General features: G+C 37.6%; 1 protein-coding gene across 1 annotated transcript; it reads right to left on the reverse strand.

Annotated features, from left to right (window-relative positions):
- Positions 1-623: 623 nt before the first annotated feature.
- Positions 624-13,551, reverse strand: MAPK1IP1L (mitogen-activated protein kinase 1 interacting protein 1 like). Its single transcript, XM_010962188.3, has 4 exons — positions 13,397-13,551; positions 7,396-7,417; positions 6,054-6,761; positions 624-5,052 (listed from the first exon to the last, which is right to left on the reverse strand). The coding sequence occupies exons 2-4, from the start codon at positions 7,411-7,413 to the stop codon at positions 5,041-5,043; spliced, it is 738 nt and encodes a 245-aa protein (XP_010960490.1). The 5' UTR covers positions 7,414-7,417; positions 13,397-13,551; the 3' UTR covers positions 624-5,040.
- Between the last annotated feature and the right edge of the window lie 40 nt (positions 13,552-13,591).

The raw sequence follows: 13,591 nt of genomic DNA on the forward strand, positions 1-13,591 counted from the left end.
GTAAAAAAAATAAATAAATAAAAGAACCTGCTTGTATCAGGTACCCAAGGAAGAATGTGTTTGTCAAAGGAATGTCATTTCACGATGGGGGAAAAAAACTCCAGCCCTGCTCCAGAGTGATCTTATATTTACTACCTATTTCACAGCTCTGCATTAGGTGGGTACTTTTAGGAGATATAAAACAAGACCTCAAGTACCACTTAAAAATTTTTAGTTGCATTTTGTCCACCTGAAAGGCAAAAAGCAGAAATCTTCTTCAGAAGTGGCATATACCATAAATTATTCACTCAGTTATAGTCCCACTCAAACGAGGTTTCAAGAAAGGCTACCAAAACCCTGTGGAAAGGAAATGGCAAATATACACCAAGTTTAACATGACCTTCACTACAGACATAGCAATTATCTTTCATAAAAGAAAGCGGGGATGGTGGCAGCAGGGGCAGATAAAGGAGGTTCGTAACTGTGTGTACAGATAACCTGGTTACAAAGAGCAGCCTAGCCTTGAAGGAAGAAGAGGAAATCCTCACAACGGACAGTACGTTGTGAAAGATGGTTTGTGGAGGAGCGCCTGTTCCCAGGCAGTCTATTTAAATGCCTTAGTGAATGCAGGTCACACACACAGGGGCGTCTAAGGCTCTTTTTCTTTCTTTCTTTATGACAAGAATTTGCAGTTAACAAATTAGGTGCTGGACTTGCTCTGGGAAGCCCAGAATTGGGCCTAAAGATTAAAATAAATGGAAAAACTGAAACCATGAAAATACAATTTTAAAAAAAAGTTTTCAGGTGTAATACACAAAAGCAAACAAGTTTATCTTAAAAAATATCAAGTATCATATCCATAGACTATTCCTAATTATAATTACGTCTTAAAGCAACATTGTCTTTGTTTACAAATACAGCAGCAGGTGATAAAACCTAACATCTCAAACAGATTGCTTACAGTTCATAATACAAACAAATGTATATGTCTCAAATCACATTTTAGGCAGTTTAACTTAAAATGCATAGACAATTACATACATTAAATTTGTCATTATTAAGTCAATGAAAAAAACCACAATATTAGGAAAAAGTTACAAAAAAAAAACCTTTACAGAGCACACATAAGAAGTCAAGTTTACTTAATGGCAACAAATCGGTATCTGCTAATCAGTGACACGCAGTGAAAGTGCCTTTAACCAGGGGAAAAGTGAAGAGGAAAAACATCCCATTAACTTTCGCACGCTTTGCACTGAAAAACACTACAGTCCTGAAAAGCATTTTCTCACTTTAAAAAAAGGTATATATCATAGCTCTTTAAATGCCCAAAGGCTGGTCTATAATTTCCACCAGCAGCAATACTAAAATGTTTGCCTAGGTAAACTAATAATGAGTGTACTAATGAGTTCTGTAATGCAACCCCTAGGCTGTAAGCCCCTGGACAGGCACTCTTTGTCAGCTCTATCTCTGGCATCTGGCAAAGCACCTGCGTCATGGACATTTAAGTGTCTGCTGAATGAATGCAGTTTTCAGATGTTTTCTATAGCCAGAAGCTTGCATGGCATTTCTTTAATACTGATTATTTTGTTGGCAATTTTTGTTTTACTTGGCAGAATTCTGAAAATAGAAAGAATAGTGTCTGTCTTCAATACTAAATATTGCTTGTATTAAGATTATAGTCTCCCCTGAAAGCCACCCACCACTTTCTATGCATAGTACAGTGTATCAGTGTGATTCATCTGAATTAAGCATTATGCTTTCAAAAACTTGAACACTTGAAGGTCTTAGGTTTAATTTCCAAGGTTTATAAAGCAGGCATTTTATAAATCTAGCCCTAGATTATTCAGGGTGAGGAAGACACTGGCACTAATCATTAAGAAGTGTAGGCAACCGACTGATATGCAAACTAGGCACAGTATTTTAATTGAGACTTTGATCTACACAGTTTCAAAAGCTGTACATCTGAGTACAATAGGTAGCACTAATTATCTGTGAGGTAAAAATACCAGGGGTAAAACTGACTTCTTTCCTGGAAAATATTCCAATATCTCACTGTAGTGGTGTGACAGACCAAGGCCCAAAACTTACCCCTTTTCTTCTCTGTCCTTTTATTATTCTCTACTGAAAGCAATAAACAGTAAAACTGACAAAGGAAGGTGGCCCTTGGGTAATTAAATTATTGTCTCTTCCCAAATAATCAATGTATTACTTCACAGAAAACAGGCTTTAAGAGTCAGAGCTGTACACAGCCATCTTCAAAAGCACGAAAAGTGTCGCGTCAAACCCAGTACAGACAAGCCAAGGCATTGTAAGCTCTCCTCTAAGGAGCCTTGATTCTTGAGGACTGAGTATGTAAATGAGGCCCTAAGGTCTATTTAAAAATCTTTTGCTGTCATTTTTAGGTTCAACATTTCAAAACCTAAGATTCTAACTTCAAAAACAATATTCCTCAACACATCTCAACTATCTCCATCAAATTTATCTTAAAATTCTTGCTCTGAAAGTCCAAATGCCAGCATATTCCATACTTCATGTTCCCTTGAGACCAAACATACTAATAAGCAGTTTCTTCCACAAACCAATCTCAGCCTAGCAAGACTTGTTTTAAAAGCAACATTATTCCCTTGTAAAGACAAAAAACCTTCTTAGATGCTTTCCCCCATTCCTCCCTTGAAACAACTTCTGCTTTTCTTAACTCTACCCTGAACCTAAAAATACTTTTTGCCCCAGAGTGCCCAAGAGAATTGAGATGTCCCTCCTCCAAGTTAAGAAATGATGCTTGAAAGAATTAGAAAGAATGTAATAGCAAATTCTATTCCTTTGGTTTCCAATCTTGAAAAGAAAAGAAAAAATTTCCGAAACACCAGTTGGAAAATCCTCGAAAAGCAAAGCTTAAAAATGGCAGTATCGTCTAGGGCTCACTGGGCTATGTGGGCTGCCAGCAAAGTTAATATACTTACAGGGGGTAGTAATTTCAAATCTTGTCTTCACGGTCCTTCAAATCCTTTAGCAAAAGATTTTCTCCGATAATAAATGGATTTCACGATGACAGATTCCCAAACTTGCTACCTTGTCTTCTTTTAGTTAAACATTATTCTCTCTAGCGTTAAATACCTTTAGGTAAAGCTAGAGTTGTCAATTTATCCCAATGTAGGACAACCAAAATAACCAGAAGGAGAGGTATCTTTGCTGCCATCTTACTTTTCCTATCATCTTATCCCTCCAGAGTTAGATGACATTATGATACTGATTGACAATTTAAGCCATGTCACTTTCTAAGGCTACTGGCCTAGTAAACTGAAGGCTACATTGTCAACACAGATTCCAAGTGTGCTACAGATAGCTGGCACTTGTCCCTCCAAAGAAGTGAAAGAAGAAAGATTGTGCCATTCTGAAAGAGCTGTCTAACATTCCCCAGTCTGAAAATACCTAAACAAATCAGTTTCAATTCCAAAAGCTTGAATCTATCAGCACTTAAAAGGGAGGCCTAAACACCGAATGTTCCTCTCAAAGGTGACAATCTTGCTTTCTTAAAAGGAGGTAGCTATCAAACCATTAAACTGGCAGCATTTGGCATTCTCGACATTTTAACTACAAGAGAAACTACCAAATATTTTATTTCTAAGCAAAAATAAGCTCTAGCATAAATCTTTCCTATACTGGTCAAGAAATGCACAATACATTTTAGTAAGCCAGTGGATACATTCAAAGTTTCAAAATGTTATTTGACGAATAACATGGTCAGTTCTATACCAAATCTAAAAAATCTGATTTAAAGGTGCCAAAAAGTAAACAACTTTTTCTAGGCAACACAGTCATATTGCTTTAAACTCAACTGCAGAGATCTACTTTATTATTATTCTCACTGTTAGAGCTAAAGGATAATTTTTAAGGACGGCACTCATTCTTCTATTTACCTATCAACAAATACAGAACTGAACTGTTGGCCATGAACACTTTACAAACAGATCCAGGAAACTATGTAAGAGACAAAGACAACTTAACCAGACTGAAAGACACATACATATTTTGATCACACTTATACAAAGAGAACTATCATGTCTGTCTGACTAAGGTTCTCTAAACCTAATTTCTTTGTTTGTGATAGACCCCTTGAGTGTGCCAGTTTTCCGTATCAGGGAGGAATTAAGGGATGTGCGCCTTCTAAAGAACAGAAGGAGAGGGGGCTACAGGAAGGGTGTTTTGTGGGAATGCAAATTACTTGTCTATGAAGCAACTCCCAGGGTCTCCTCTAGGAGAGAATGTTTCCTTCCTTGAGCTCTTCCCAAAGCCAATATGGACATCTCATGATTCGAAAGCAATACAAAGAGATCCCCAATTCCCTAAGAATATAATTTACATACATGTTGGCCTGCATTAAAAAGATAAAAGTTAGTTTCCATAAATGGCAGATTTTAGAGCTGTATGACCCATCTGGCTAATAAAAAAACAAGTAAGATGGAACTCAAAATAAAGGGAAAGTTTTTCTAAAAGCTCAAGGATAAAAATGAACACTGCCTGGTTAATGAGCTCAACATCCGACAATAATTATGAAGTTTTATGTATATCCAAAATAAAACCTCAAGAGGACCAGGTTTATTTATCCTATTGATAGAGCAGCTCAAGATGTTGAGAGGCATCATTTGTTTAAATTATGACAATGTGATTATTTTCAAAGTGTGTTTATTTAGGGGAAGAAGTGATTATGTGTTTAGTTTCATAATTTAAACAAATCGAAAATTTGTTTTAAACAAATTGTATCAAATTATAAAAAAAATTTTAAACAAATTGTATTCAATATACTTAATCACTTTAACTTTCCATAAAAACCGAATAAAAATCACATTTGAATGATTTACTTTTACATTTTTATCTGATTGTATCCATCAGATGTACTAAACATCCAAGTACAAGAGGCAGATATCTTCTGAGAGGTGCAAGAGTTGTTCTTTCATGAATGCCCTCTAAGAATAGTGAAACAGCAATTTTTATATATGCATTCATGTGCATATATATATGTACTTCAAAAAGCAAAGCGTCATCTCTTCATCCATTGTTAACTTAATGGTAAGACTGCAATAGAAAAAAGAAAAAGTAAACTTCTAGATTTTGTAAATGGAGTTTATTAACTCCTTGCTGTGGCTTAAAATAAAGTTACTGTTTAATAAAACCAAAGAGCAAATCATCTCACATATTTTGGCATACAATTCACAAAAATATTTTTTTGAGAGTATATAGCAAGAAGTTACACTAATGAAAGGAAGTTTTAGGGACACTTTATTAAAATTTTTTTATTTACAATTGAGGTGGATGTTTGATTAATCTAGCTGAAGATCTGATTAGTATTTTGTTAAGAATAAATAGATTTTTTCCCCCAAGGAGACCTGACTCTGCGTTTGGATACTGACTTGGCCCAGTTCATAGGAAAACAGGGTGCTTTTCTATTTGGTCACATGTTCAAGACTGGGTCCTCAACTAAGATGTCAACCCTACTCCAGCTTGGCTGATATGTAAAACATACAGCATTACATAGAGCTGGCAATGTAGGAGAGCAGTATAATCTTGAGCTCAATTCTGCTAAGGATCTAAACAAATCCTTGGCTGAGAAACACTATGGATAGCTGCATGAAAGATGGGTAACGTTACATATTCACTGGCCTGGATTCTCTAATCTACCTCTATATCTAGCCAGACTGGCAGAGATTACTTTTACTGAACTGTGTGCTTTGGCGTGATGCTATAAAACATTACTGAGAAATGTTAAAAAAAAAAAAAAAAAGGTTCAATTAAACACATCTCTGAGTTTACTTCAAGGATGCTATTGAGGACACTGCTTACTACATTACAAAGTCTTTAGAAAATTTTTCTATTTTTAGTGCCAGGAATACTTAACTTGTGCTTTCATCCTTTTAAATGCTTTACCTGAAGTTTGGAATTTACTCTTACTTTATACACACAACCTTTCTAAAAAAAGGTTTAAAAACTTCCCAATCTTCCAACCCAAACTGGAGACAATCTTTTAGTTGTGCTTATGGGACTATTAGTGCATGTTAAATAACAAATTAAACACTCACATGGGGGCCACCAGGCATCGGTGGAGCACCAGAAGGTCCTGAAGGCACTTGAAAAGGATTATTGGGAGTGGGATAGAGTCCTGGTGTGGGATATGATCCTGCAGGGGCAGGATATGGTGCTGGTGGTCCCCAGGCTCCTGGTGGAACAGTGCCCCATGGAACAGGTGGTGCTGCCCCTGGTGCTTGGGGAGGAGGAGGAGCAGGATATGGCCCCGGAGATGGATATGGCATATTGGGGGCAGGATACTGCCCTCCCATTCCTGGTCCCCAAGGTCCAGAAGACATGGATCCCCATGGACCTAAAGGACCAGCTGCAGCTGGATCTGTGGGTGCACCATATGGTCTCGGAAGCTCTGGAAAGGGCATATTTGGTGTAGGATATGGCCCTGTGGGGCCAGGGCCTGGCACAGCTGGGGCTGGATAAGGACCACCAGGTGGGGGGCATGATGGTCCAGAAGGAGGAAAGGGTGCCGGGGGTCCTGGAGGTGGTCCGGTGGGAGGCACAGAGGGATACATTCCTGTTGGTGCTGGTCCAAAAGGCACAGTGGAGGGTGTCGCACTCGGTGGGAGTCCAGATGGCACAGCAGGTGGAGCACTTGGGTTATTCCAAGGGTTGGACCCTGGCCAGCCCTGAGGAGGCTGGCCAGGTTTAGTATTGCTCACAGAAGAGGTTTTGGCAGGGGAGTGTTCAGGTAGTGCATCTGCCAACTAGAATAAAAAACAGGCACGTCTTATTGATCTTATTTAGGGATAAGTCATGCCAAACATGATTATATACCCATAAAGGACAGTAAGCTATAGCATCAGGAATTCTTCAAAAGCCAAGCTGTTCAGTTTAAAAACAATTCATTTAATATAAAATTTGAGGAGTTACCTTGAATATCAACTTCACAAAGCAAATTTCTCAGAGAAGCTCAAGTTTTCTAAATAAAACTGATCAACATAGTGTGATGTGAATCCTGGCTTTATGTCAAACAAGTTACACACCTTCTCTGAGCTTCAGTTTCATTTTCAAAAAACCAAAAACAAAAAAACCCACAATAGTTTAGGGTTAACCTGCAGCTTAAACATGGTAACTCATGAAATGTTCTTAACACAATGTCTGGTATATAATTTTCAATAAATGTTGGCTATTATTAACACTATCAGAACTAACAATTTAAAATGAATTTTCAAACGTAGTACATCTAAGTAAATTTTGGCAAATCATCTATCAAATGGCAAAAAAAAAAAAAAAAAAAAAAAAAATCCAAGAAATCACAAAAAGCATCTCTTTTTATTTAAGACTTATGGCCCACAGTTAGGACCAAAATACTTAAGAAGGATAAATGCATCAACTTACCGAAAATTCATCAGACATTTTCCTGAAAAAGAAAGAAAAGAAAAAATATTTTAAAACCAATGTTTCCCATTTCTTATATATTCTTTAAGGAACTTTCTATGCATACATTATTTTTACTTAAATGGAATCTTAATCATTTATATAATGTGTTTTTCTTTATAGAGGAAAATTTTCCATAATAGTTCATACAGCTCTATAAATCATCCCTTTTTACTAGCTGCACATCATATAAAAGTAATCTGTAATTTAGTTTACACCTCTCCATCTGGTAGCAGTTTAGGTTGTTCACATTTTTGACTTGTTTTAAACAATGACACAGTGAACATCTCTGAACACATATCTTTGTGAATCTATCACCAGGGAAAGATACTACAAATGAAACTTACAGGCAATGGTTAAGGCCATCTAAAATCCATCTCAAAAAGGCATACCAATTTGCACTGTCTACCTTTTAAAAATTCTTCTTCACCACTTGATATTATGAAGTTTATTAATCATTTTCAATTATGATAGGCTAAAAATTGGCACCTTATTGTTTTAACTTACATTTCTTTAAGTGGAAATTAGAGCATTATTTAGATTTAATACCCCATTTATATTTCTTTTTCTATGAATATGCTCATGTCCTTGGACCACTTTTGTCAATTTTAAACACTGAAGGATAATTAACACTCGATGAAATGCATAGTTTAGTGGTCAGGTCAACAAGCTCTGACAGTTGTATATGCCCCTGTAACCATCCAAGATATGGAACATTTCCCTAACTCGGTAAGGTTTACTCATGCTAGTTTTCAGTCAATTCCTCTTCCCACTTAGCAATCACTTTCTTAGTTTTTGCTTGTTCCTTGATTTCATATAAATAGTATGTACTCTTTTTTGCCTTTGATCATTTTACTAATTAGTAGTACATTTTTTTAATGCTTTACAAACATTAAGGAAATTCACTGTCATATATGAGACAAAAAACTCACCTATGTTTTCCATTGTATTTATATAGTTTAACTTTAAAATCTGTTCTTTCATACTGAATAATCTTTCTTCCCCAACTGACTTGACAAGCTACCTTTAACACATTTCACAGCTGCTACTGACAACAAATACTACTGAATATAATATACCATAGAACAGGCCCCATGCTAAGTGCTTTAGGTGTATAATCTCATTTAATAGATGCAGATTCTATCACCACCCCCAGTTTATAGCTGGAGGAAAGGAAGCTTAGCAAGTTAACTTGTTTCAGGTCACAGAGCTAGTGACAAGCAGAGATTCAAACCCAGGTACAGTCTGACTCCAGAGACAAGGCTCTTAAACACCAGGCCATAGAGCCTCCACCATTTCCCACAGGTATTGTGAACTCTATTCTCTTCCACTGATCCACACTAGAACATTCCATCTCACTAAGGCAGCTTTATATTTTTAATAAATTGTATGATCTATTACTACTGCTTTTTCAGATTTTCCTGAAAATTCTTACGCTTATTTTTTCCACTTTTTTTTTTTAATCTGTTGGTGTTCTGGTTTAAACTGCATTAAATTTACAGGTTAACTTAGTGGACATTTGATATATTTAAAATATAAAATCTTCTCATTCAGGAACAAGGTATGTCTTTCTAGTTCCCATCATTGTCATTTACTATCACTCAATCATTTTTAAAAATCAAGTCTCCTACACATTTTTTGAGAGTTAGATTTTTAACTGGTAAACATTTTGTTGTGGTTGTAAATTGGCTCTTCCATTATATTTTCTAACTGGTTGTTCATATATGGCAAAAGCCCTTTAAATTTTAGTGTATTACTTTTATAAGCAGTGGTATTACTGAATTATTTTATTCCTGAAAGTCTCTTAGTTGATTCTCTAGAATCTGCAGGTAAAGAATTATGCCATCAGCAAAAAATAATTTTACCTTTTCTTTCCACTATTTACACCTCTTTTTTCTTTTGTATAAGCTAGAACTTAAACAACAATGAAAGGTTAAATAGTGGTAGTGAACACAGTAGTCTCTTCCCAACTCTCCTGGCAATGCTTCTAATGTTTAAGTACCATTCTCATTTTTAGTTTGAGACTTAAAAAAATTACATTAAGGAAGTTTCTGTTTATGCCTAGGTTGCTAGATTTATTTATTATTTTGTTAGTTGAAAAAAATAACACTGAACTTCAGAAGATTTTTTTGGCATCTAATGAGTTGATCTCATAGTTTTTCTCCTTTGACCCACCAATACACAATAGTTATATATATACTGCTCAATACTGAGTCATCCTTGCATTGACAGAGTTTTATTAAGTATGACTTGGTCATCATGAGGAATGATAAAAGAAAATGGACACGAAGCCTACTAAGTACAACAGCTATAATCTTGCTTTTAATTTGTAATATTAAAAAAACACATCGTGAACGTACAGTAAACACAATTACCCATTCATTCCCATGTTAAGGTTTGTTTTATAATAAAATGTCACATCACACAATAGTAAATTCTTAGGACTAACACCTGAAGAAAGTTCATCAGTGCAAGACAGGTTTAAAGTCTACATAAGACTAACATCCTTTTCAAACCGGGGGAGCCTTAACGAAACAGAAAATGGTTCTGTATCAAAGTCCACATAGTTCTGGAGCAGAAACCTCACAAAGCAAGCAACCCATTCAACTTCATATGGTTCTACAGTTTAGGTTTTCAGAATTACCCTTCCCCTCTTATTAGTTTTTGAAAAACATGATAAAGTTAACCAATAAATGTAAGTTATTCCACTAGTTAGTAATATTAAACTGATTCACACAACTCTGGCTTTCAGAAATTTAAATTCAAAATCAAACCCTGGAAGATAGAGGAATTAATAATGCCCTGACCAAAGGAATTAGAAATAGGTCACTTCCTGTTCTGCAGCACCACCGAGTAAAGTGACTGGCTCTCCATGCCTAGAATAAACAGTGTTCATGTTAACTGGAGACATTCCAATTTACTCTTTGGGGAATACTTTCATCATAAAAAGGCAAAAAATAGAGTTGGACATCAGTATTCCAATATGAGACAAAGTAGAATGTAAAAAACCCCTATATTTTCTTTAAAAAAAAATATTCCAAAACATATGGATTATGCTCATTATTAATTAAGATGAGGCCAGTATAACCTTGAACTAACAACAACAAAAAGTTGATCAAAAAAGATTTTCATTTTTCTTTTTGGAATAACCTGAAGCTATTACTTTCAAAACTTTCCAGTAACAATTTATGGCAGAATCTACATATCATCTGAAAAATAATCACTGTTTTTTTCTAAGGAGCAAGAGGAGTAATTTTAAAATAGAGCACAAAATTTCTTATGACATGCACTAGAACAGTAAAACATTTCTGTAATGCCTATTATGACCTTTAGAGTAAAAAAGGTAATTCAATCAGGGGGAGGTTTAAAAAAGTTGAACTCCAAAAATTACTAGTGACTATTGGACAAGGAGTATTTCAAAGGGCCATCAAATTGTGGAGGAGTCATTAACAGTATGGGGCCACAGAGTTATGAAACCTGGACATCAATCCTTTTGTCTGAATCTTTTGACAAAAAGCCAGCTTTTCCACCAGAGACCATTTTCTCATCAGCAAAACAGTTATAATTTCTGATTACTTCACAGAAAATTAAAATATTTAATAATCTATAAAGTGTTGTAAACAAGAAAGTTACTTATTAAGAGTCACTAAGGGAAATGAGGATTTCTGCACTGATTTGCTTAGTAAGAGGCAGGGAGAATAATGAACTGTACTGAAAATATAAATTTTGAATTGCATACATGATAGTTTTTCATATTGGCTTTTATCAGATATACTCTATCTTATATTTGAGCAATTCAAGAAATAAGGGATTTGCCAGTTTTTGAACATTTTAAAGTACTTTAAAACATGATATAAAAGTAATTTTTTTAACAACCTCATGCCAGCCATATTTTCTACAACCAGGTACTCACTGCAACATATGTACCAGGAACTGTGTTGAGCCTTAGGGAAATGAATGGTGTTACAAGGAATAACTGCTTAAGGCTCTTGACAGTCTGGCGGAGAACTACCATTTAAACAATAACATTACTGGAGTAAGCACAGGGCGCTATGGGAGTATCTTGAAGAGTTCCTAAAGGAATCAAGGAAGAGAGGAGGAGGGAGGAATCCTTGCAGTCTGGAAGAACAATAAAGAGAGAGCTGGGAGTAGGGGATGGTGGGACAGCCCTAGCCAAAGGAGCACAGTCTGTGCAAAAGCTGAGAGGGAGGCAAGAGAAAATCTGGGGAGTGTAAGCAGTTCAGACTGGCTGGAATATAGGAAGGGGAAGAAAGTTTGAAGACCAGGATTTGAATGTCATGGAGTCAGCTCATCTGAATGAACCGATTTCCTGAACTATGAAGAATGGGCCAGTAATGTGAGAGACTAAATGGAACTGGCAAATCAAGTGCTAATAGTGAAAGTGCTCCGGAAATAGATATATTGTTTTGTCTTCGTAGGCATATGGGCCTACTGCCTTACTGTAGGTATGACTAGCTAACACTGTAGCTCTTCACTGGGTGGCTCTGGACAAACCCAACTCTCCAAACCTCAGAGGTGAAAGTAGACAAGAATAGTACCCACCTTACAGATTCGCTGTGAGACTTATATAATAAATCTCTTAGCATTGTATGCAACATAGCAAAAATAAACGTTATCTTTTACAGTCACTATTATAGTTCCAGAAACCTCTATCTGCAGTTCTCAATTCAGAAACCTCTGAAAAAGAAATGCTCCCAAGTTTGGCATAAATCTTACTCGGTGGCAAAACCTGACCTGAGGTTATTTTTAGTTTCCATTAATTCCTACCTGTCGCTGCACAAATATTAATAATGTTGGATTAAGGGATGCTGCCCTGATTCTGCCGGTGTGTTTTCTCATCTATGCATCTTATAGTCCTCCTAAAATCTAAACGTAAAATCCAAAGATTTCTAAATTCCAAAACAGAGATCCCAAGGATTTCGGTTAAGGCGTCGGGCTGCGGGGCTCTGTACCTCCTGGAGAAAGGAAAAGAACATTCCAGGATACACAACTCAAAAGTTTCTGAGATAAACTAGATTTGAATAAGAGCTTCACAAACCAGCAGCAAGAAAAATTTCTATTCTTCCTACCCAGTGAACACTCCTGAGCAAAGACCTTAGGAAAATTTTCCAAAGGCCACCTTCGACTGTAATTAAGGTTCGTTTTCAAAACAGGCCCTTACAACCACGAGGTGTACGAGTGCGTATTTTTTTAGTACCAATGCGTATTTTTTTAGTACCAATGCAATAAAAAAAATTCTTATGGTCGGGTAAGTATGGTTCAATGCTTTAACATTAATATCTTTATCTATTGAAAACACTACTCTCGGTTTTCAAAAGAAAATGGTCCAGCTACTTGTGAGCCACCAAAGGCTCATAAATCCTGAAGGGAGTATTACAGAACTCAGCACTTTCCATAGTTTGTAATAGCAACTCCTCTAGAAAGTAATGACCAGAACGTTGTCACATTGAGAATAATCTTACAGAAGCGTCAAAGACGACTCCAAGAATGTCTGCAAGTCTCTCTCTCCCTTTCATTAGAAATTAATGAATGCGGGAGGGGGTCAGAGCCGAAGGGCGCGAGGCCCGGCGCCCTTTAGGGCCAAACGAACAAAAGGAGTCCAGGATTAACCGGAGCGAACCGGCCTCCGAGCGGGTCGCGCGCGCCTGCCGGGAAGGAGTGGGGGAGGGGCCGGGCCCGTTCCGCGCCCCGCCCCTCAACTAGGCCTGACGTCCAACGCCGAGAGACCCGTCGGGCGCGACGTCACACGCCTCCGAGGCCTTCTCCCTAGGGGGCGACCGGGCGGGCAGCGGGCTGCCGAGAGGAAGACGACGGGGAGAAGCCCTTAGTCCCCGGTGTCCAAAGAGGCGACTGCGGGCACCTCCGTTACCGAGCCCGCCTCCCGCCTGGGCGTGCTCGCTCACTGCCCTCCACGACCCCGCTAGTGCCGAAGCAGCCTCACCCGGCAAGATTCGAGTCCGCAGCAAGGTCTAAAAGCGGCGATGGGTCCGAGGGAACCAGGTGCTGAAGAACCGAACGCAGCCTGACTGACGGCAGCGGCAGGGGCGGCACCAACACCAGGAGCAGCACCAGCACCAGCAGCGCGCGGCTCGTCCTGGCGCCGGAACAGGAAGTGCGGTGCTCGGAGCGCGCCGCC

Source organism: Camelus bactrianus, chromosome 6, assembly GCF_048773025.1.
Source record: "Camelus bactrianus isolate YW-2024 breed Bactrian camel chromosome 6, ASM4877302v1, whole genome shotgun sequence".
Taxonomy (NCBI): Eukaryota; Metazoa; Chordata; class Mammalia; order Artiodactyla; family Camelidae; genus Camelus; species Camelus bactrianus.